The sequence below is a fragment of the Equus przewalskii genome, chromosome 15 (genome assembly GCF_037783145.1).
Source record: "Equus przewalskii isolate Varuska chromosome 15, EquPr2, whole genome shotgun sequence".
Classification (NCBI taxonomy): Eukaryota; Metazoa; Chordata; class Mammalia; order Perissodactyla; family Equidae; genus Equus; species Equus przewalskii.
In genome coordinates, this window is record NC_091845.1 from 66466209 (window position 1) to 66490507 (window position 24299).

The following is a 24299-nucleotide window of genomic DNA, read 5'->3' on the forward strand; positions in this document are numbered from 1 at the left end:
TCACTAGGATGGGTCTCTCCCTCCCCACATAAATTACCTGTACAAACAGATACCTGTCTGGCAAGTGTCAATTTACAATCTTCTAGGAGTAAACAGCATTTTTACTACACGCTGCCACCTGAGCACAAGATGAGGTGGTTAAAGGAAACGTGAGGACACATTTCAGCAAAGTTTGAAATGGACAATGAAAAGTATAAAAGTTTGTACAATGTACAAAACCTCTCTCTAGAAACAGTGCTCATGCCTCAAATTAGTTCTTTCTAAAAAATATTCTTCCTGGGGCGGTTCTTCCTCCATGATACAGAATGTCATGTGTACACAGATGTCTTTTCTCTTGTGAGGGATGGAAAACAGCTGAGATGGAGCCAGAAACAGTGGCTGCACAGTGATGATTAATCCAGGTAGAAGAAAGCTCCAGTAACGAACCCAGAGCCTTTCTGATAACTGACACAACATATTCTTTTACTTGGGTCAAAAATACATCCTAATGGTGCAACATTAGTACACAGGGCAGACCGTCATTTTCACATATAAACCTGTTTCTCCCACTCTGACTAAGGAATTGTTCTCCTTCATCAGTATTTTTCATCCTTTCAGAAAAAGGGCAGGAAGGAAAGCTCCACTGAGGTAGCTGAAAGTTTAACCCTATCCCCTGCACCCCACCGGCCACAGGATCACCAATGGTCACTTTCAGGATTCTGGAGCTGCTCGTTCTCTCCTATCTAACAGAGCTATCTGGGCAAAGACCCGATATACGAGAAATGTTTCACAGATGTTCTTAACCCCAGCTACACCTTAAAATTTCCCAAGGCGCTTTAGGAAATCCCCAGAAATTCTGATTTAATTGGACTGGAGTGGATCTGCACATTAGTACGGTTTAGAGTTCAGTGTGTCCTACAAAGACTCATCTGAAGATCCGGTGTTTTCCCCCCGAAGGAATATTTCAATGGGACAAGATAAGTGATCAGTAGAGCTAAACCTCTGTGCTGACCACCTGGGACCCTAGGTATACTGCTACCTAGCAGTAATCAAATGACTCTCACTTTTGTCCACAGACCTGGATAACTGGTTTCTGTTCGTTAACTACTTCTGAGACCAAAAGGCGCTATCTAGAAAACTGTCATGCAGAGAACAGGTGCTCCACAAATGAGTGGTTCTCAAAGTGTTGTATGAGCAGCACACTTTTGAAGATTAAACCTTTTGAGCATGCTCGAAGGAATTAAAATGCTCAAAACTACACTAAACAAAGCATAAAAACTCCCAACAATCACAACAACGGTGTAAGACGACTCCAGTGACCAACACACCCTTCACTCCTGTGTCAACTTCCCACCCGGACCCAGCCCCTCACGTGTTCTCAATCAAGTCCAGGAAAGGTAGTCTTCGTGCTACTCCAGCCAGTGGGCCCTCTCTCCACCCACACTCCACACAGTCGCTCAGCTGATGACTCTATCGGGTCTCATCACGGCACAGGCACGCCACGGCAGCAGAAAGTCATTTCACAGGTTGATGGACCTACAGCAGCAAACTGTGAAAGGCACTGTCCTAAATGGTGCAGGGTGAAGTAGCCAATTGCTATCTGCATTTGATTGATTTTCACAATTTAATTGTTTAAATCAACTTATTTATGAAAATATGACATACCTCCAGAAAGATCATGAGTATAGACAGCTCACTGGATTTTTACAAAGTTCCCACTCATAGAACCACCCCAGATCCAGCAACCAAAAATTACTGGCACCCAGCAGGCCCCGTGGTTCCACCTTCCAGTCCTTAGCCTCAGATGTCCACTATCCTGACTTCTTTCACCACAACTTAGTTTGCCTGTTTCTGAACTTTATATGAATGGAATCATATAACATGTTTTCTTTTGTGTCTGGTTTCCTTCCCTCAACATTATGCTCCAGAGATTGGAGTGGTGCATGCAGCAGTCATGCGCTCTTTTTCTTCGACTGTCTGTCTGTCTTTTTTCTTCATGGCATTCCATTATACGATATGCTATTTCATAAGACAGGCGTTTGCAGTGTTTCCAGTTTGGAACCGTTATAGTTAATGCTACTACGAACATTCTCGTATGTACCTTTTGATACGCAAAGGTACTAATATCTGTTGAGTATATAGCTAGTAAGAAAGACAGTGTGGTATCAACACAAGGACAAGCAAATAGACAGATGTAACAAGAGACCCCAGAAACAGACCCACACAATACTGTCACTTGATTTACGACAAAGGGCCAAGGCAGTGTAGTGGGGACAAACGGTATTTTCAAATAAATGGTGCTGAATTAATTAATTCGATATTTATATGGAAAGAAAATTATGACCCCTACCTCACACCATACACAAAAAATAAATTCCAGGTAGACTGTAGCTCTAAATGTGAAAAAATAAAGGTTGTAGAAGTTAAATAAATACATATCTTCATGGTCTTAAGCTAAGTAAAGACTTCTTAAACAGGACACAAAAATTAAGACAGTGAAAAGACAAGTCACATACTAGAAGACATTTTCAATATAGATATCACACAAAAGACATATCCAGAAAATGTAAAGAAGTCCCACAAATAAATTTTTAAAAAATAAAAACCCAATTTTTTAAAATGGGCAAAAGACTTGAACAGGCATTTTACAAAGAATATCCAAATGGCCAAGAAAACATATGAAAAGGTGCCGAACATCAGTTGCCAGGGAAATGCAACCTAGAAGCCCCAGCAAGGTATCATTACATAACCATCACCAAGGGCTACAATTAAAAAACAAAAAAACACTGACAATACCAAGTGATAGAAAGCATTTCGAGGAACTAGAACATGGTGGGTGTGTAAATTGGTTTAACCAGTTAGAAAAACCACATGATAATATCTACCAAAGCTGAAGATATACATATCCTCCGTCATAGCAATTCTACTTCTATCATTATTTTTAACGTATAGAAAAACATTTACAAGAATATACATAAACCAGAGGAAGCCTTGAAAGAGGAGACATCTCTTTCAACAAACCGTCAAACACTCCAAAGATAAACACATCCTTAAAACCGGTATTACATCAGGAATTCTGTTAGTTCCAACATGAAAACATCTGAATAATTCTATTGGTATTTAATATAATCTATTAGCATGGATTGACAGAAATAAAAATCTAAGCCACTGGCTGCATTTCCTTCAAGAATAAACATTAAACCATATTAACTATTTGAAAAATTACATCTACTATGCCCACAGGATATCAGAGCTCAGGGAAGATGAAAAATAAAAGGTAGCGGGCAACCATATGGAAAGAGTCAAATGGCTTACGAGTCTAACGGTAGCTGCAAACGAGGTTACTTATCCCTCTGTGGCCATACTAATTGGTCAAGAGCAACAGAGGCTTCATCAGCAAAGCTCATAAAAAACAGCCAAGCCCTTCCCGGGCGTTTTCAATTTAGAGAGCGGACACCTGCTGTCCATCAGCCTGTCTCTCATGAGACAGGAACCGTGTCAACCCACCACTATACTATTTGATTTCCTCTTCATCTTTACTATTTATAAACAGTCTTCAGAGTATACACATGCACATGTATAGCATGCGTACACATGCAGCTATCTATAGCAAAAAACAAATTCTCAAAAATAGCTGTTTGGAAGACCACATCTTGTTCTATTAATACTCACTTACTGCAGTATTACATAACAATTTTTTTCCAATTCTGTTATGTTAATATGCAAATAAATGAACTCAACCATAGCTGGGAGCTAAATGTACTAATCAGTATGGCTTTGTATATCTCTAACTACAAAAGAATTTTACATGATCTCTTTCTATTCTAAAAGTCCCACGAATCTACATTGTTAATCACTTTTAAATTTAGCTGTTCGGTTTCTGGGATGTTAATATCTGCTACTTTCAAATCAGTATATTTTAGCATACTCCAAGAAGATACCTGAATACTGATTTCAGAGTAATGTATTCTAAGTATTAACATATTCTGAAATTTTATAATTATTTGATAATTCCAAAACAATAACAGAGATAGATACTATCAGAAGAAGCTCACCTGAAAACAAACTGTTACCTGCTTTACCTTCCAGGACCCTAAAAATTATGTAACTATAAATCAGCTTTTTATTAAAAAAGAAACAAAAGTGGAAAATGACCCCCTTCCTAGGGAGTTTTGAAATCCATTAAAGGATAGCGGAGAGGAAAAGGAGAAAATTCTAGTTTGTGGATCAGACAGAAACCAAAGGCACAGACGGTGAACAGGACTTCGGCCATGGCTTTCTGTTGCTTAGGTATATGTTGACTTCATCCCAACATTCAGCCACAAAAGACCAAACTTTCCTAATTAAAAATCAGTCGTCTATTTTAGGACTGGTAGAAACCGCTAAGACCAAAGAGCCAGAATGGGTTGGGCAAGTAGGAAAAAAAAGGAAACAGTCAAAGACTCATTTCAGAAGGTGAAGTGGAAAGAGGGTGACGGAGCAGTTCAAAGCGTGGGCTTCCAACTCACTCCAGCCTGGTCTGAATGCTGGCTTTGCCTCTTACGAACTCTGTGTCCTTGTCGGAAATGCCTGAACCTTGAGGAATGGGTTTCCCTATCTATAACACAGGAATGATAATGTCTCCTTATAGGCCGTGGGGAGACGTGTGAGATCATGCATACAAAGCATTTCTGAGTACCTCTTCTACACTCAATTCTTGAGTTGTAAGGAAAGGTAGAATTTCTAACATCACAGGACAAAATATGCTGAGGGATTAAAGAACCTCTTCGACGACTCTGCCTATTAGTACTCTATAGTCCTTACATATTTTCTTTTTTATTAATCCTACAGCTCTCCCAATGAATATCTTTTGACAATCCAATATTGATGATGATAAAAGTTTAAGTAACTTAGTTCCTTAAAAATAAAGAAAAATTAAGCAAAAACTATAGATATCACTTAAAGAAACGGAATACCAGAAAAGAGATTAAATGCTTTAATAAACAGTGAAGCTCTCTTGCCATGCTTTTCAAATTTTGATAGCAGAACACAAATCAAAAGAAATTTTCAAAGGTCTATTCTTATTTCAGAGGCAAAAAGGGGACAGATCATTTATATCAGCATCCTGCAGAACAATTCTAGAACCAACCAAATTCTTCGATCCAACTTTAAATGAAGGCTTTTTCTTCCGTTTGATTGTTTCCAAAATTATGTACATGAAATAAATTTCTTCTTTGAAGTACACAACCCATTGAGTTTTATATTTCAACCAAAACCTAAGACGTCACATCACTCATGTCCACTTATTCATCCATTCGCATATTTATTCAACAAATACATACTTAAATACGTGCTTTCCACAAGACATTGAACGACGTGTTTTCATAAATTCAAGGTGAATAAGACGAAGTTGCCTATGAGGCAGAAGAAACGAGGCTGTATAGAGATAAGAGGCAGACCAGTGGCTGGAAGGCAGAGAAAGAAGCAATTCAGACTGAGAGGTGATGAACTGAGGCAGACCCTGGAGATGCCTGAGAGGAGGGAGGCATTCCAAGCTGAGAAGAGAGAGATGTACACGTAAAGCCTAAGTTCAGGCATAGACAGCAGTCCCATGGGCTCCAGCATGGGTCGTAACAAAGACTCTGTGAAAAGCAGGTAAGGAAGGTGACCGTATTATTTATCATCCAAACCAGGATGCCTTTGAGAGTGAAAAGAGGCACTATTAATAATTTTGTCAGGTCAAAAGGTATAAATCTGGACTGTCCTGGGCAAATCAAGACATGGGTGCTTGGCTCAATGAAACTGATGCTCAATACGCTCTGATCAGTTAGCTGGGGCTATTTAGATACGTGCCCAGTCGTACCGAGGCATCAGATTTAGAAGGGCACCAAAACAAATCATTCTTGAAAGCATCTTTAGACTACATCTGAAAAATGTCTCTGGGTTCATTCTGCATATTTCAAAAGAAAAAACTACCCAAATGGGCATGGCAGTGTTAGTGATCTCCAACTCAAATGGAGCTAAATGACTTTGCTCATCTTAGGATAAAGTCTAAATAAGAGAAACTAAAAAGCAGAAAACCAAACATACTAGGTACCACTTACTGAGTGCTTATTATATGCCACACACTGCTCTGAATATTCCACACAAATCAGCTCATTTAATCTTCACAACAACACTGTGAGGGGTGATTTTATTCTTTCCATTTCAGAGATGGGGTAACTAGACACACACACTTAAATATCTTGCCCAAGGCCCACAGAAAGGAAGAGAGGGAGCCAGAATCTGATGCAAGCACCTAACTCCATGCCCTCAATTTTTCCCACTACTGTTCTGCCTGCTGAATAATCCAGACATGCAACATGTGGCCTGAGTGCAGCCTGAGACCCCAGGGTACAGCCCAGCTGAGATTATTAGCTAGAACACACTCTACATAATTACCCCTGCTATATGACCAAGCACTAGTGGCCAGCAGGGCCTAGTCACCTGCCCTCCTCTGCCACTTGGAAATAGGCAGGTGCCAAGTGTCCTGCCAGTAGGCTGGACCATTTGCATAATAGTCGCTAAAGCTCAATGTAATTAATTATATACTGTGAGCACCCTAAAGCTATGGAATTATTCTAACACAGAAAAATAGGTACTACTGAAACCTCCCTGGTGGTTCTGACTTGTTTGAATCACTGCTAACACTCTTATGCCAAGCACAACCGTCTCGAGTCACCATTATTATCAGTAGAAAAAAATTGGTCGGGCAGCTTGCAAACACACAGTTTCAGATCTTATGGCCCACTAGTAAAAATATTTGAATATTCCCTGCACTACAGAATCCCATTAATATAAAATAAAAAGATAGTAAATTAATCCAGAGGTCTGGTAGATGAGTAGGTAACGAAAGCCAAAACTTAGTATTAATCAAGAGTAGAGCAACTATTCTCGGACGTATATGTATAGAACAAAGGCTTAAGAGAAAATAGGAATGTTCGCACCACATTTATATCTGCTTTTAGGCTGTAAATAACATTGCCCTATTTTGTTGCATACTGAGGCACAGGGAACTTAAGCATTAAAAGAAAAAGAGAACAGTCTAGTTTAGACCCCTCGCAGAGCACACGGAACCATAAAAGGAACTGAACAGATTCTGGGAGAGAGTATTCTAAGAAAATAACTCAAGTGGCCAAAATCAGCAATTAAAAAAATAAACAATTTCCTGTCAGTTGTCTATTTGGATTTGGCAAAAAAAACAACTCAAATCAAACATAAGGAGGAGAGGTTGGAAGACAGGGAAGGGAAAAAGCAAGAGGGGGCAAGTAATTTTTAGGGTTTGAACATTAATACCCTCTGATCACTTTTGAAAAGTGAACTCTGAATTGTGACAAAAGCTCTTTGAGTGGCTGAGACAAGTCACCGTGCCCCAGCCTTTCAACAGTTACCCCGTGTGGCCTAAAATGCATTAGCACAAAGTGAAGCGGAGAGTCACGGATTGGCCATTAGATTTTCCTGACCTAAATGATCTAGGCTGCCTATCTACCCAGACAAATTCACTCTGTGATCCAGCTGCTGTTTGTTTAATATTTATGCCATGCCCACAAGTTTGCTGGAATGCAGTTGTCTTCCTCCCCCATTCAAAAAAAAAAGTCTAGAGTCAAATGCAGATATTATTTTTAAGATCCAATTCAAAAAATGGTTATTGAGAGCTAGTTATCTGTGCAGAACTGCCAATCACAGCCCAGCGCTTGCCTGCAAGGAGTCTAGTTTATTTAAACCACAGGCCAATATCCATACTTACGTTTTTATTATTTTGTTTAAATACGTACAATAGATGTGAAAGGCCTGCTTGCTCCCACCTTGGGGTGGGACAGCATCAAGACATAGGGATATATGTTGGTGTAAAGATAGTAAAAGTGTTTCTCTTACACACCATGATACTGTGATAATGACAATAATGATATTAAGAAAAATAAGGGGGGCCAGCCTGGTGGCGCAGCGGTTAAGTTCGCACATCCTGCTTCTCGGCGGCCCGGGATTCGCCAGTTCGGATCCCGGGTGCGGACACGGCACCGCTTGGCACGCCATGCTGTGGTAGGCGTCCCACATATAAAGTAGAGGAAGATGGACATAGATGTTAGCTCTGGGTCAGTCTTCCTCAGCAAAAAGAGGAGGACTGGCAGTAGTTAGCTCAGGGCTAATCTTCCTCAAAAAAAAAAAGAAAGAAAGAAAAATAAGGGCTGCCACCTTGGGTAAGGTCCAACCACTGGTCCCAGTGAAGCTAGAGGCTCTGGTCAAGCGGTCACAACAGGTGACTAGACAGCTGCCTGGCAGAATTCTCTGTCAACTTCTTCTGCCAGCAGAAATAGAGATTCTTTCCCCCTCCGATATCCCCTACATTTAAAGGGGAAAATCAAATCCAGTGTTCCAAACCACTAAGGGTGCCTTAACTGTATAGAAAATTTTAACCTGCCAGTGTAATTCGGGGGGCAGTGGAGCGCAGCCATACCCACGTGGGATACAACAACCAGCCCCAGCACCCTGAGCAAGTAGTTAACCTCTCTGAACTCTGGTTTTCTTCAGCCTCCTTGGTTGGGACACGACCAAGTCAGAGAATTATGTTAAGCACTTTTCATGTGTTTTACACATAGCAAATGATTAATAAATGGTGGCTGCTGTAATTACTTTTAAATACCAAAATAATACAATGGCTATATTTCCTACTTATTAAAAAAGTACCCAAGATCAATGGTTGCCATGGTCTGGCGATGGGGGAGGGGAGACTACAAAGGGACTAGGGGAATTTTTTGAGGTGATGCAACTGTCCTATATCTCGATGGCGGTGATGGTGACATGACTGAGTGTCTTTGTCAAATGTCATGGAACTGGACACCAGCAAGAGAGAATGTTAATTTATGCAAATTATACCACATTTTTAAAAGTACCAACCACAATACTCAATTAGTTTTGATTAAAATAAACCATCCCAACTAATAGACATTTTAACTTCATTTATTTCTAAAATTAAAACGAAATCTGAGGCCTAAAATAGTACTTCATCCTTTTAGACTCAGCTCTTGAATTAAAGGATCGAGCTATCTGTAAAAAATGGATGCCATGTGAACAATTAACCAAACTGCTTCAAAATAAAGTATGGATTGTATTGAACGGTGTGATGAAATGAAATATGGAAAGAGAAAATGAAAGTGATGTTTTCGTTTACTAGATTACTTAAGATGACAAGCATAACGGTTCCTTCCCCAAAAATCTAGTAATAGGCCTTTATAAATAATCTACAAAGTGTAACATATTTTCAATTGGTTAAGGAAAGGGAGAAAAGTCTGGTGATGAGTTCCCTGCTTTATTATCTTCTCAATGTATCTGTAAAAGATTCTACAAGGCTGCTCACTCTGAATTTTCACCAACACTGTTACCCTAACCAAGGAGCTCTTTTAATACAGATCTGTGCATCTATTCTGGCAGAAAATGTAGTTTTACAACAATTTCTTAGTCAACACCATATTTACAAAACAGATGGAGTTCCCAAGAAATGATTTTAAATGAGAATCATAATTCTGGTCAGCCTACAGCGCATTTCTGTGTATGTCCTGGACCTCAGCAATGGTCCTCTTTCTTTGCCCACCGTGTATCACAGGGAGGCTGCTATTTCTCCCTCTGATTTGCGGATCCCCACCTAAGAGGGATGTCAAGACTATAACAAAGATGGAAGCTAAGAAACAGGCATAGCTCAGGAGCCCAACTTTTTCAACAAATGCACCCCATGAATACTGGCCCCAGTTCCTTAGCCAGCCTTTACTCCCTACCAACCCCTCAAGTCCACAATGATCACCTTGCTTACTGATCTATTCCTGCCTCTACCTGAGATCGCCTGCTGCCTTCATCCCTGATATTCAAAGAGAACATGAAGAAATCAAAGAACGACATCAGGATGGCTTTTTCACATGGGCTTCTGCTAAGCTGTTTATTATTTTTTAACAAAAGTGAAATTTAATTTCTGCCATTCATGTGATAAAAATGTCTGTGCGCTATTCACTGCTTTACGAAATTTGATGTTCAAGTAAAAGATCTCTTTCTTCTATTAGGATATTGTCTTGATGCTGTTATGTCTTTGGGAAATACCACGCTAAATTTCTAAAATCTTGATCCTTCAAGGCACGAATTCAAGGGGAAACATACCAAGTAGTTAGCTATTTCATACTGCATACCCACTTCCTATAATCCAGGCTTGATCAATTTCAACACTATTTCCCTAGTTTTAAAGGGTGTTTAAGTAAAGGCAAATTGAACATAGAGACTAGAAAATGAAGTCTGTCAAGTCATCTGAGGAGGTACAAAACAATGAACAAGATATTAGACTGGTAAATCCAAAACCACCCGTTTTAGAAATTAACAGAACAGTAATGAGAAAACATGTACTTTCTTATCATTTCTTCATTCATTCAGGAAGTAATCTATTGAGCCCCGACTACGTTCCTGGCAATGTGCACGAAGGGATACAATTGTGAACAAGAAGTCAACTGCCCTCATTAGACAGGAGGAGCCAGCCCTGGTGGCCTAGTGGTTATGTTCAGTGCGCTCCCCTGCAGCGACCCGGGTTTGGTTCCCAGGCAGAAACCTACACCACTTGCCAGTGGCCATGAAAATAGAGGAAGATTGGCAACAGATGTTAGCTCAGGGCAAATCTTCCTCAGCAAAAAAAAGAAAGAAAGAAAGAAAAGTGACAAAGATACCTTTGAAAGTTTCAAAATTCAAAAATCAGCAATATCTGAGTAATTAATCATTTCCCTATGTGCTTCCAGAATCTTCAATGAAGAAATGATATCTACCAGCAAGTTCTCAATTCCACATGTCAGAAATATTGGCAAATCACCCTTCTTCCTAATCTTCCATGAATGTAAAATTAAAACAGATGCTGTTGTAATTAAGTAAAGTTACACTGTGAATTCCACTATGGACACGAAAAAGTTTGAATTGCTTTTTAAATGGTGCAAAACAGGCCCTCCAAAAAATTGGGGGAAAGGAGTTAAAATGAGGTAGGCTGGTATCTTCTTTGGAACTTTTACATCAAATTTCATTAACACCACAATGCAAAATCACCACAAATATCTAGTAACCAATGAAAATGATATGACACATAATTCTGTCAAAAGGACTGAATACCATGCACAGTTGAAAGCAACTTCCATGGAAACATAAGCTACAGAGTAAAAGAAAATATAAGTCACTAGGAGTTAGGTATGCAGCAAAAATAGACTACTTTCCTTAGACAGACTCTAAACGCTGGTGCAGGTAGTTAACGTACTTGATCTCTAAGATCTTCAATTGTCCCCTTGCCCAGACATAAACTGTGCAAACAGATGACAAAGCGAAAAGCAGTTTCACAACTGCCTGTTACACAGAGTAACAAGGTGGTATATTTCGTGAGATTACTGCAGAAGTTGGTAACACCATGAGACACTTACACAGTACTTGGAAGATTTCTCTAGGTCTAATCGAATTTCAAATACCACCAGTGCCAGCTCTCTTCGCTGTGGCCCATTCTGCCCTCTCTCCCACCAGTTATCAGCCACAGGAAGGGTGGGTGCAGCCCCATCAATGTGCTTTGCTGCTCACTGTCCCGGTAACTCCTTGATTTTCAGAACACAACATTTTCATATTTGCTCCAAACTTGAGCAGAATGAGCTAGTCTTACCTAAGGCTCTGCTCTTCTTAGCTCATCAACTATTTTTTCACTTCATGTCACGCGAAATATTTTTACACTGCAGACCAAAACGTAATATTAGAATGAAATCACCACAAACTCAGGAGTTCCTAATATTACTTCTTGAGTTTATAATGCACAAAACCATGGCTGACTTTCTTCTGCTAAATAACACCATGCAAAAGATACCAAAATCAAGCAAACTGCCCAAAAGAACTTCCACAGAACTGGAGGCCTGCCTACTGCAGCAAGCCAAAGATTAAATCGTGCAGAACTGTAATCTCTCAGCGCTTTTGCGTCTAAGAAAGCGGAAATCTGCATTTACGGTCAGAAACCTACTCCATTTCTCCGTGTGACTTGAGTGACCAGAGACTTTGCACCCTGGAAGTATAACCGTTTGCAAGAGGCAAGTATATACACATCAGAAGAAACCTATTAAATAATCTCTGTTCACCACCGGGGATTTTCACATAATCACTGTCTTTAACATACAACAGAAACCTTACAGGGAGTCTGTCACCAGCCTAGGCTACCACAGAAGAGCTTGCCATGCCCAGGCAGGTACAGGCCATAATTCCAGGACAATCCTGGGAGATGTGACAGCCCCAAGTTCAACTGGGGATGCCTGAGCACAGCTCCCCCTGCACATTAAAGATCACCTCTCCATTCTTTCCAAATGCCATTTGCATCCAGTCCCTGCTCAACCACCCCAAGCACCCGTGCACCAGTGGTTCCCGTTAGCCTTGGGCTCCTCTTGCAACCCCCTCCTTCCACCACCACTCCCCTCTTGGGGAAAGAGACCCCAAGGACGGCTTGGGGTGGGTGATGAGCGCCCTTCTCCCACCTACCTTGATGATGCTGCTCCGGCGGGGCAGGCCGCCCGGTTTGCTCTCCCGGGGGAGGGGGCAGGCGGCCGGGCTGGGGGTCGGGGCGAGCGCAGCGCCGTGAGGTCCCCTGGCTGGGCTGGCCCGGGCTTCGTCCCCGGACACGCCGAGGCTGCAGTCTCCGTTGGAAACCCCGCCGCTGTCATAGCGCGCCCGCCCGTGGCCGAGGCGACCTCCCCCGCCGCCGCTGCCGCCGCCGCCTTCCCCGGCTCCGGCTTTCAGGGCGCTCTTGGCGCCAACGGCCGGGCCGGGGGAGGTGGGCAGGGCCCCGCCGGCGGCGCCCCCCCGGTCACACTCCGCCATGGGCGCCCCGCGACCCGCCTGCACAAAGCCGCGTCCCCGCGTCCCCGCCGCCGCCTCGGGCCGCCGCGCGGCCCCTCCTCCTCCTCTCCTCCTCCCGCCGCCGCCGCCTCGGCCGCTTCTTCCGCTTTTTTTTTTTTTTTTTTTTAATTTAGATGTGATGTTTGTTTCGAGCTCGCCTCGCGCACGGTTGAAGTCGTGGCGGCAGAATTATCGGCAGATTCCTGCAGGGGAGACAAGAGAGAGGCACGAGTCACTCGGGCGGCAGCGGAGCCGGGCTCCCGGCACCTGGGGAAGGAAAACACGCCCCGACACACGCGCCGCTGCGGGCGCCAAAAATAACCGCGCGGCCCGGCGCCCACCGGGGCCACGGGCGCCACCTCCGGGGCTGCAGGCACCCACCCCGAGGTAACGGGGCGCCCCCTCAGAGGCTCGGGGCGCCCACCCCGGTGGCTCGGGGCGCCCACCCCGGAGATTGGAGCACCCAGCACGCGCGAACCGGGCGCCCAGCCCCGGGGCCGCTGCCCACCTCGGGCTCAGGGCGAGGGCGAGCGGCCAGCGCCCCGAGGCTCTCTGGCCTCGCGGAGGCGCCTCCCGAGGGTCTCGCGGTCCCGGGCGGACGGGAGGCGACGCTGGGGTCTCCCCAGCCCCAACTCCCCCGAGGTCGTCGCGTGCCGGGCCCCGCCACGTCCTCGCAGGGTCCCGGCTGAGGCCTGCGGCGCCGGGAGGAAGCGCACGGCGGGCAGGGGCGGCCGGGCCGTGACAGCCGCCGTGCGGCCCGGGGCAGCTCCTGAAGGGGGCAGCCCAGACTCACCACCCTCGCCCGCGGCTGCCTCCTCCCGGGCTCGGCGCTGCCCCCTACAGGCCGCGGGGACCCTCCCCGGCCGCCCCCCGACCCACCGCGAGCCGCCCGGGCGTCCGCTCCAGGTCGCCGCCGTCGCGGCTGCTCTCGCCGAGGCCGGGTCATCGGGCCGCGGAACCTCGCTGCGGAGCGGACGGCGACGGGCGGCGGCCGCCGGTCCTGGATACCCGCCACCCTCCAGAGCTGCGGCAACTGCCAATCACCCGCCCGGCGCCCCGAGGGGCAACTACCAAGCAGGCCGTGGGGCCCGGAGTGAAGGTCCCGGGGCTCGGCCGCTGCGCCTGCCTCCGAACCCCCGCCTGGTTCGCGGGACTCGCTCCCCTCCCACACAGCTCGGGGAAAGGCCATTCGGACGTTCCCCTCTGGGCTTCCCCAGGGGGCCAGACCCATGTCACGTACAGAAACCAATTCCGTTCCCTTGGGCTCCTGAACTGGGTGAACTGATTCAACTGGTAGCAAGGATGCTGGGACAGGGTGGGGGGGTGAGGAGCAGAGGATCTCGGCAGAGCCTATTTTGTGCCCTCTGAGTCGTCCTCCAGGGATTTATCACTGTCGTCCCTCCTTCCTGCTGTCCTTCCCGATCCCGTCGCCAGGGATGCCGGCTGGTCCAGCCTTCTGTGGGCCCCGCCCTAGGTCACACTCATCTTTGGGTGCAGGATACTACTTGGATCACTGCAGCTGGTCCCTGCCCTCTCTGGTCCTCCCCCTCCACCCACTGCTTCAAGTAGAAGGACCGACCTAAAAATCAACCCTGATCATGGCGCTCCCCGGCGCAAATACTTCGCGCGGTCTCCATCCGTCGAGCCAGAGAGGGCCCACACTCCGCAGCCTGGTAGCCGAGGCCCCACCCAGCCTGGCCCCACCCACCTCTCCATCCCGGGTTTCCTGGCTCCAGCCTGCAGCCCTTCTCTAGCACCCCAGCTCTTCTCCCACTAGTGTGTTTCCTTTTCCAGGAATGCTCTTCCCGCAGGGTGCTAAGAAGAAACTGATAGTCCGCTGGGGGTGAATTTAAAGACCTTGCTTTCATTAGCATGATGTTGTAGCAAACTGCCCAGTAGCCTCTGAGAAGAGGGCCTTTACACGCATATACATACCCGCTCTTGCCTCTGAAGCAACTTCAAATACCTTCATGTTATTCTTGGGGGCGTTTTAATTCTTCTGATCCACTGGATTCTTGTTTTTGTAACCCATTAGATAAGCTTTTATCCATCTCTTGCCAACCTGGGCCTACATGCTAACAGAAATATTTTCACATCGGATGGACAACAATGTTTTAATATTTTATTCACTCCCATCCCTATTCTTTCTTTCTTGGTTCAAAAATTTTTTCTGTCTCGTGATAGTTTTGCAGAAAAATATATTCAAATAATTCAAATCAGGTTCTTAACCTGCCTGATGGAATTTGTAGTCATAGTAGCCTGTGGATATGCTGTGGAGGAGGAAAGGAAGAATTCTCGGCCTTTATTCTTAAAGTTCTCTAATTTTAATATTTTGAATAAACGCCTGGAGGTATTTCTGCCCTTTCCCACATTTACCAATCACTGGTAAAATGCTGTGAGACTCATTTATCCTGCAACTCGTACCATGAGTTTTCCGGGGTGAGTGGCGATATATAGAGATTTAAATCTCCAGGATGCTTTTCATAAAACCACCATCCAATTCGCCTAATGCTCTCCAAAATGAGCACCTATCCATCTCACTCTGGACTCCCAACAGGTCAAACCAGGGAGACTTCGTTGAAATAGACTTGGCATTTAAATTAAAACGTTTCCCAGAGCATCTTGGCAGACCTGTAACTAATGATGCCAGAAGCCCAAGGCCTGTGCCAGGTTCCTTTTTATCCCCCTAAGTGCTTGTCTCCCACAAGCCGCTGGTCACACGCCTGGGGATGATATAGCTGTACTTCTGCATCACACAAACAGCCAGACTGAAGGTACCATTTCTCCTATCTGGTGATGGGAAGTAGCATGTTCCTCTGACATGTGCAATTCTCAGCTCCCAAAGGCTTTGTAATAGCTAAACTCAGATTTTTTCCATCACAGACAGCATAGTAAGCAATTGTTTCTCCTCCTTCCTGCTTGTCTCTCTGCAGTTACTAAGTGATTGCTTTCCATTTCTCCTTTTCTGTGAGCAACGTTATTGAAGAAATTGTAAATATTTTGCCAAAATTCTTGCTGAAGTGTTTTCATGGCATTGTAAAATTCATAGAAGTTAGAGTCAGAAAAAGAGCCAAAATCTCATAGTCATTCCTCAGCAAGTACTGTCTAGTGGTTCCTTCAGACTCGTTTTCAGAGCAGAGCAATAGAGATAGACACAACATTAATAAAATGCTCATTGTGGATAACTCCACGGTGCTTATGCCAATTTATTATATCTATATACTAACGGTTAGATGCCGATGAATAATTTGTTCATAATGTTTAAAGTCAGTAGATAGCTTTAAAATCTCATCATCTTGTCATGCGAGCAATGCATAGCTTTATCTCTTTTAAGTTTTCTTCATATTTCAATCCGTCTCAGTTTCTAATCCTCGTTGTCACCCTTCACCAAACTGTCTTTATTTGTTTGTGTCTTTAATTCAATACCTAGAACATGAGCTATGCTGGCTCCCTGGTCCATAATAACCTTCCTTCGGCCTCCCAAAATAACACTGACAGACACTGTTTACTGACTTCTTGCTGTCATTTATACCCTTGTAGATTATGAATTCATATCTAGTTTCCCATTTGCAGGCTCTAACATTACAATTCTCTAAATTTTTCTGACTCACTGCGCACTTGGCCTGCAGATTATTTTTTCCCTCAATGTATTATGACAATTTTCGTTTCCCAAATCTCAATCTCATTTTATTTCCTGTATTTCTCTAAAGATGCAGTTCAACCTCTGAGCCTTCATATTCGACTGCTCCCCATATACTTAATGTGAGAGCTAACTAGAGCAGAAAGCAGACCAAAACGCGTTAAGGAAATATAGATTATATCAAGGTATGGGTCCACACTGGCAAACCATTTGCTTTCTGGGTTAATCCAACATGTTGATTTTAATCTATAATGCTCCTAAGGCTTGGATTCTGTTTATTTTATCATGATACTCAACAGGAAATATGTAGTGATTGCCTTTCTTCCTGGGCATCAATGAGGCAAGTTAGACCTGCCAAAAGCTTTCATTTTCATATTCTTCCTCTCCTCTGACACTAAAGATCCTTCGCCCATTTTCCTTAGAACCATCTTCTACAAGTGTATATGGCTGCCAAGAAGTTAGGCACTCAGGGAATTACATTGACGCCTTCCAACCACTGAGGAACCACTGCATGGATTCGTTAAATTGTTCTCAGTGACTATTGAGTTAGGTAGCACTTTAAGGGAATCTATTGATTACCAGGGATTCAATAAGATTATTCTATCAGCAAAGACAACAATATGATTTGCTCTAAAAATTAGTTATCACACTACTTCTGCAAACTCTCATGTGTTTGATTGTATTTCTACTATTATTTTATTACAAGAGTCCTTGCATACTCAAATGCCTCTAGGAGCCAGGTAGGTAATGTAACGAGTAAAGCTGGAAGGATTTGTTTTATAATAGTATCATAATTTATAGTTTTTCAACAGTGATATACTTGCATATCAAATACAGAGGAATACTCTTTCTAATTCATCTTTGGTCTTCCAATTTTGAAAGAGCCTTAGATATAAGAAATATTTCACTTTCCTCTTAACTCTAAGAAAGACAGTGTGAACATAGTGATAAATAGCAATTGACACTTAGCCAAGTGGGGGGCAGCAATATGGGGTGGTAGGGACTCAGATAAGCTGGTGAGGACTCTTACTGCAGCCCTGAGGGAATCCTGGCCCAATGCTGCCTGGATCATCCTCTTTTTCCAGAGAAGCCAAAACTCTGGACTATAAAACTTGCTGTTGTTCTAGTTCACTCTCTTAAGAGAAGGACACCCGTGAAGTGAGGTCTCCACATAGTGTTCTTTACCAGGTCTACAGGCCTATTTCTTCCTATCCTACCTCCTGAGTGCATGATAAGGAAAGCACAGCAAATGCCTTCCAAATTTTACATTTATTTGGGCTCATCAATCTTATTTTCAAGGACAGATTTATTTTAATGAGTTGAAGAAGTCTGGTGATCATATCATTTACCATCCCAATGTGTGATGTATGGCTCCAGACCTACTTCCCTTATCTACCCCCTCCCACCTCCCAACCCCAGAACTATTTCATCTCTGAAATCTGAAACTCAAAGACCCATTGTCTAAGCAAAAACTCTGCCCTTTCATCAGTCCCATTCCCTTACTTCCTCCAAACCCACCTGCCAGCCTTAGCAAGGCCGGTACTTCCCCCGCCCCATTCCACACTCTCTGTCCATCAGCTCTCCCGGCTATACATTTTTTCCTTACCCAACCAGTCATGACCAAGACTTTCAACCACATTCTCACCAGCACCCTAGACCTTTCACATCATTCTCCTTCAGTTGTTCCCACCTTGCCAATCTACTGCTTTGCGTAAATCCAACCATGACTTTCTCCATACGTGCCCCCAGGCTGCCACTCTGCTGGAGAAAAAAAATTCATATAGCCATGCTGATCAGACAAATACATGATTTCTGTGTTCAGTGGGGACTTGGGTGCTCTTAGGCAATATTTTATCATTTGCTAATTGTCTCTAATTTCCATTCTCAAAACTATTCCTCTCTAAATCCGAAGTGACCCACTTCCCTTCCATCTCAGTAGTAGTCCCACAATTCTACTTCACACAGACAATAAAATACGTCAGGAAATAAGTGGCTTTAACTCTTCCTCAATCCCATTTATCCTTACCTTGCCCACCACTCCTGCGTCTTAGGCCAACCCCAAATCAGAAACCATCTGTGAATGTCTTCCGTGATTATTGGACTCTTCCGTTCCGATGTGATTGTTGTTTTGGGGGGACCTCCTTTGGTTAGAAGGTGGAGTGGGGTGTTCTCTGAAGGAGTGGCCAATCTCAACGTCAATCATACAAGGAAAAGAATCTGTGATTTGGAAGGCAGCCAAGACCAAAGAGGGAGGAAATGCTTTCCTCCTTCTGGGCCACCTTCTCTTGGGCCTGGCGTCTAAGGTCTTCGTGCTTGCTCCAGGGCAGTGAGGAGGAGAATAAGGCCAACAAGAGCCAGGAGCGGAAGGAGCTGTCTTCCTCAGAAACCCCATAAGGCTGGGCCTGTAGGTTCTGAAGGGAGGGACATTGTGTTGCCAATTTACAGTTGCTTCTTGTAGCGTGATTCTCCCAAGCTGTTAGTAAAGAGGCGTTAGGTATTAGAGCTCCTCCCAGCTGTACCATTGTGGATAAAGGGATGGATGGTCTGTGAAAGAAAGAGACCTCCTTTCCCCACCACCAAAGCCAGTGTGATGACTGCAGCAGCCATTAGTGAGCTTCCAGGAAGAAAAGTAAATCCTTTAGGTGAAGAGACAGGTGGTGCCACCGAGAGCTTCTCTCTCCTTTGCAAATCTGGCAGAACTGGGCTGTTCTTCTGCCTCTCCCGCTTGCTTACTCACATCTCTTTATCCTTTTCTCTCTCCATTAGCTGCTTTCCTTTCACATACAGATACATTCTGGACACGCCTTCCTAAAAATTTTTCAGTTACCAGCCTATTGTAACTGGCTTCCTTCCTCTTCTACTGAGACTGCCCTCCCAAATGTCATGGCTGACATCGTAATTAACAAACCCTATGGCTACTTTTTAATCTCTGTCTTTCTTGACCTTTGTGGAACATTTGATATTGCTACCTCTCCTTATATCATTGGAACTCATTCTTCCCCTGCTGAGCTTCTTGGCCTGATTGTGCCACAGGAATCTCGAACTCAACACGCCTTAGGTTTGATTCGCTGAATCTGTACTCTGTACATCTATTCTCCTAGACTCCATATTTCTTTTTGTGGTACTCTACCCACACAGTAGCCTTACCGAAGCACTCAACATCAGCCTCAACTCCCTGCACTCCCTTTTCTATTAAGGCATCGTTAACCACGTAAATCAACCTAGAAATGTCTCTCAAAGCCACTCCCTCCAGAGTGGCCTGGTTTACTGTCTTGTCATACTTGGCTTGGACTTTGGCAGTGGCCTCCTAACCCTGCCTGACTCCAGTCCCTCTCATCTTTAATCTATTTCTCAAACCACCGTCAGAATTATCCTGGGGATCATTTCTCAATCTAAGAGTCTCCAACAGTTCCACTTCAAGACAGACTTCAGGGGCCGGCCCGGTGGCACAGCAGTCAAGCTCACACGTTCCGCTTTGGAGGCTTGGGGTTTGCCGGTTCGGATCCCGGGTACGGACAGGGCACTGCTTGGCAAGCCATGCTGTGGGAGGCATCCCACATATAAAGTAGAGGAAGATGGGCATGGATGTTAGCTCAGGGGCCAGTCTTCCTCAGCAAAAAGAGGAGGATTGGCAGCAGATGTTAGCTCAGGGCTAATCTTCCTCAAAAGAAAAAAAAAAAAGAGACAGACTTCATTCTCCTTAGCAGATACACACAGCTGATCATAACCTGGTCCCCAGCTTCCCTTCTAACCCATCTCCTACCCAGATACATTCCCTATGTGCTAGTCACACTGACCAACTTCCCTGAAAGGCTGTGCATTCTCACCCTCTGTGTGTTTGCTCACGGTGTTTGCTAGGTTTAGAGTTCCTCTTTCTCTCTCTCCATTGGAAGAACTTAAAGGCATCCTTCAAGAAAACACAAATGTTTCTTCCTTTGATAAGATGTTCCTGACTCCAGAAGACATACTGAGTTGATCCTCTAGGCTCTTAAAGCACTTAGTACATACCTCTACTCCAGCCTGCATTTTACTATATTATAATTATTTATGAATCTTTTCCCCTTATGAGTTTGAGTTCAACAGAGTACAACTTACAAGTCTTTTCTCCATACTAACTGAGCTCATTGGAAATGACAATACTTAGGATTCACCTTCAAACTCCCTACACCAGCCCAGGACCTGACATATAATAGATCCTCAAAAAATTTGTTGCTTTTAGTAGCCTTTTTCAAAAATTCATCTTTGTCCCTCATATGCTTACAAAATCCTTTGTTATTTCATAAGGCTTCTTTCTCTGGATATGCTGAGTATGTTTTATTCTATGCCTTCCAACTTTTCTTCCTATTTTTCCTTATTATCGGATACAAATAAATTCATTCATGTAGCTAGCCTCTGTTAAGTACGTATCTACTTTGTGTAAAGGACTGTATTTGATGCTATGGGGGAAGATGACTGGGAGTTTGGGATAGGAGCAAGATTTATTTTCCATTGTGTGTACATTACAGTTCCAATTTTAAAAGTAGTTAAAAATAATAAATGAAAGGAATAGTCCCAGCCCTGCCGTGGGTCGGGAAAAGTTGTGACCTAGCTCTGAGAGGTAGGATGTAGCAAAATCTGACCAGACCAGAAACATTACCCTTTCACCTTGGCTCGCCACACAACTCCTTTCTTAATTAGTTAGAGATTCCCACCATTAGCAGTACACAACACAAGAGAGGACAAAAATCTCCAGACGGCTCCTGCTAAACCGTACAAATTACCTGGCAAGAGGAAGCTTCCCTAGACAGCTCCCGCTTATGCACATTAGCAAAAAATTAGCCAAATGTCACCTTGTCCTTTTTGGCAGAGGCATATGGAGGCCACATAAGAGAGAAAAGACAGGTTAATCTTGTACCCAGAAGATGGAGGACAAGGCTCAGGACACTAGCCACCCCCTCCCCAAGCCACCACCTTCACCCCTGGCCCTAACCACTACAAAAAAAAAAAACACAACCCAACAAATAAGCAAAACAGAGAGAGGGGGCTTATGGCAAGTGAAGACAGACTGGGAGCCACGTGTTGTGGTTTTATAATCTGGCTTGGTGGCTGCCTGGGTACAGAGTAGCACCTAAGAGAGGGGTTGGGATGGGAGTAACACTTGAGTGAACCTAGCCCTTGAAGGCAATGATGTAGCTGGCTTGCTGAACAGGGGTCGGAAGGTCATTCTGGGGGAAGCCAGAAAGCACAAACTAAGACACATTCAAGTTCCTCTCCTCATCACCAGTCCCTTTGCAAACACTTCTGGCATTATCAAACCTTAGTTAAGACACATTGTGGAGGGAGCCTTAAATGATCTTTTAAAATCGTGTGATCATGCAGAGGATCTTGAGCTCAACTGGGACTAGCACAAGAACAAGAGGAAGTGGATAAGCTGCAGCCACAAGAATTAGAGGTCCCACGGAGAGGAAATCTTCCTTGGGCTGCCATCAGGCACTGGTTTGCATTAGCAATGGAGCCTTGGAATTTCCTTTTCACAAGAACCGTTGAGAGCAGGGTAGGCAATTATCCACCAGGATGGTATGGGCCCCTCCAGCCTGAAGGCAAAAGGTCAGGATGAATGATTCTTTTGACCTGCTGATTCTGGGTATTTAATCACATATTTTTTTTAACTTTCTTTAAAGTCAAATTAGATGTTGTGATTTTTCTTTGGTTGGTTGGTTGGTTTTTGCTTTTTGTTGGTGTTTTTTTCCAGTTCTCGGTACTCTTGTTTCAGTGGAATCACTATTTGGTGTGATGTCATGAAATGTTTCAGTCCTCTTCCAACCACATGTACCTCTCACTGGAGTGTCCATTCCTCTATCATTTGCTGTCTTGAATTTGAATACCTTTGTAATCACATATTCCCGTAGTCTGAGTTCAAGTGTTTAACATAATCGATCCATTTTTCCTACCTTCTAAATTCGGTTTCCTGGTTTCTCTTTATCACCGAGCCAAAGATCCCAGGACAATCTCTCCTCTGGGTAGAGTCTCTACTTGGTGAATTACAAAATGGCCCTTTTCCTAACATAGTAACTTCTTTGATGCAGAGGACTTGCTGTGTTTGTAACAGGGGCAATTAAAGTGCCTAATGGAGTGCAATGTTAATGCCATTAGAGTATGTGGAGTAATTTTAAATCACCCTCAATCTCCACTTCCGATAATGGGTCCCTTGGTTTTTAACTCTATGTTGTGTCCACAATAAAATTTTTTTATCACCATGTTCTCCGGTGTCAAAACAGCCTTATTGCTTCCATAAACACTGCACATTGAACCATCTCTATGTTCTTTAATCCATCTGTCTCCCTACGAAGGCTGTATTAGTCTACACTGACTTTTCAGCCATAAAAATGATCCCAACCATCTCTGCTCTGCCTCTCTTTTCTTTTTAAACACACAGCTTAAATTTTAAGTCTTTCATAAGCCCTTTTCTCTGCAGTGGTGTGTAAACACTTCATTCCAACAGTCTACTGTTCTCACTCTTACTGGTAGGGAGATTCAAACCTTCTGTCTAATCTGGGATGTTAGGGAGCAGCCCGGCCGTGTGACCCAGCCCCCAGCCCCGACATGCTGTGGCTGGACGCTCTGATAAGAACCGTTGCCATTTGGTCTCTGCTTGAAATAAGACAAATCCTTTAAACCTTGGGGATTTCATTTTCCTCCTTGGTCACACAGGGATAAAAACACTGACCTACCTCGGGACCTGCCTCCCGGGGTGGATGCAGACCAGCATTTGCAAGCGTTAAAGAATGGTATGAATGCTGATTGAAAAGGCAGCAATTTGAGCTCACAAATAATTTCCCCAAAAGGTCAATTAGACCCACAAGATTTCTCTGGTACACACAGGAAGTCTCAGCCTCATCTACATTTAATGTACTTTCCTTCTCACTGGTCCCCATAAAGGTGAGTTTGGGGTGCAATAAATATTTCACAGTAAAAATTTCCACGCCCCCAAATTCCAAAGCCTCCATCAGTGGCTCCTTTATTTTCATTTTGAATATAGTGAAATGCCTGCACAATCACAAAATATGGATATTTGTTGGGACATACAGACTACATTACCATTGTAGTGTTATTGACAACTGATTCCTGTACAGTATGTTGACTCGGGGACTGTGTGACTGCCCGCTAATTCAGCCATCAGCACACAGCGTGCTGTAATAACATTTCAGTTTCTCTAGTGCGTCTCACTAACTAATAATTCTGAAGAGAAAGAAATATAAAACAACGAGGGGACAGAAATTGTGTCCTTCTAAATTGTGATCTCATCAAGAAAAAAGAGAGGGGGCCAGCCCAGTGGCGTAGTGGTTAAGTTCACATGCTCCACTTTGGCTGCTCAGTGTTTGTGGGTTCAGATCCCAGGCACAGACTTACACACGGCTCATTAAGCCATGCTGTGGCATCGTCCCATATACAAAGTAGAGGAAGATAGGCATGGATGTTAGCTCAGGGACCATCTTCCTCACAAAAAAAAAGAAAAGAAAAGAAAAAGAAAAAAGAGAGAAGCTAGCCCAGCAGTCAGAGACTGTAATGGAAAACCATCCATCAATCCAGAAAGGTAGACGAGTAATGGGGCTCATAGGTTTGGAATAGGATTATTCCCATGTATCAAAATGAAAGAAAGCAGTAGGAAAATTAGGGTGTTCCTCGTGTGGCTGGCTGAGTCCTACCTGTTTCTGGCATGAGTGGGTGGAGGGCAGGAACCAAATACTTATCAGTTCATTTCCCTGGGCAAGTCCATATCATTTCAGGCCTCAGAGTGGGGCATGAGGGC

At 44.0% G+C, this 24299-nt stretch overlaps 1 protein-coding gene across 5 annotated transcripts in view; it reads right to left on the reverse strand.

The window, feature by feature from the left end:
* The window catches only part of PLCL2 (phospholipase C like 2), a 177950-nt gene extending 164852 nt beyond the window's left edge, over positions 1-13098 (reverse strand). For all 5 annotated transcript variants that reach the window (XR_543880.2, XR_011527144.1, XR_011527145.1 and 2 more), the window contains exon 1: positions 12514-13098. Coding sequence is in view for 2 of the 5 variants with exons in the window: in XM_008514217.2 (XP_008512439.2) it covers positions 12514-12852 (339 nt within the window). In the remaining 3 variants the exon portion in view is untranslated. The remainder of the gene's footprint in view (positions 1-12513) is intronic.
* Positions 13099-24299: the final 11201 nt, after the last annotated feature.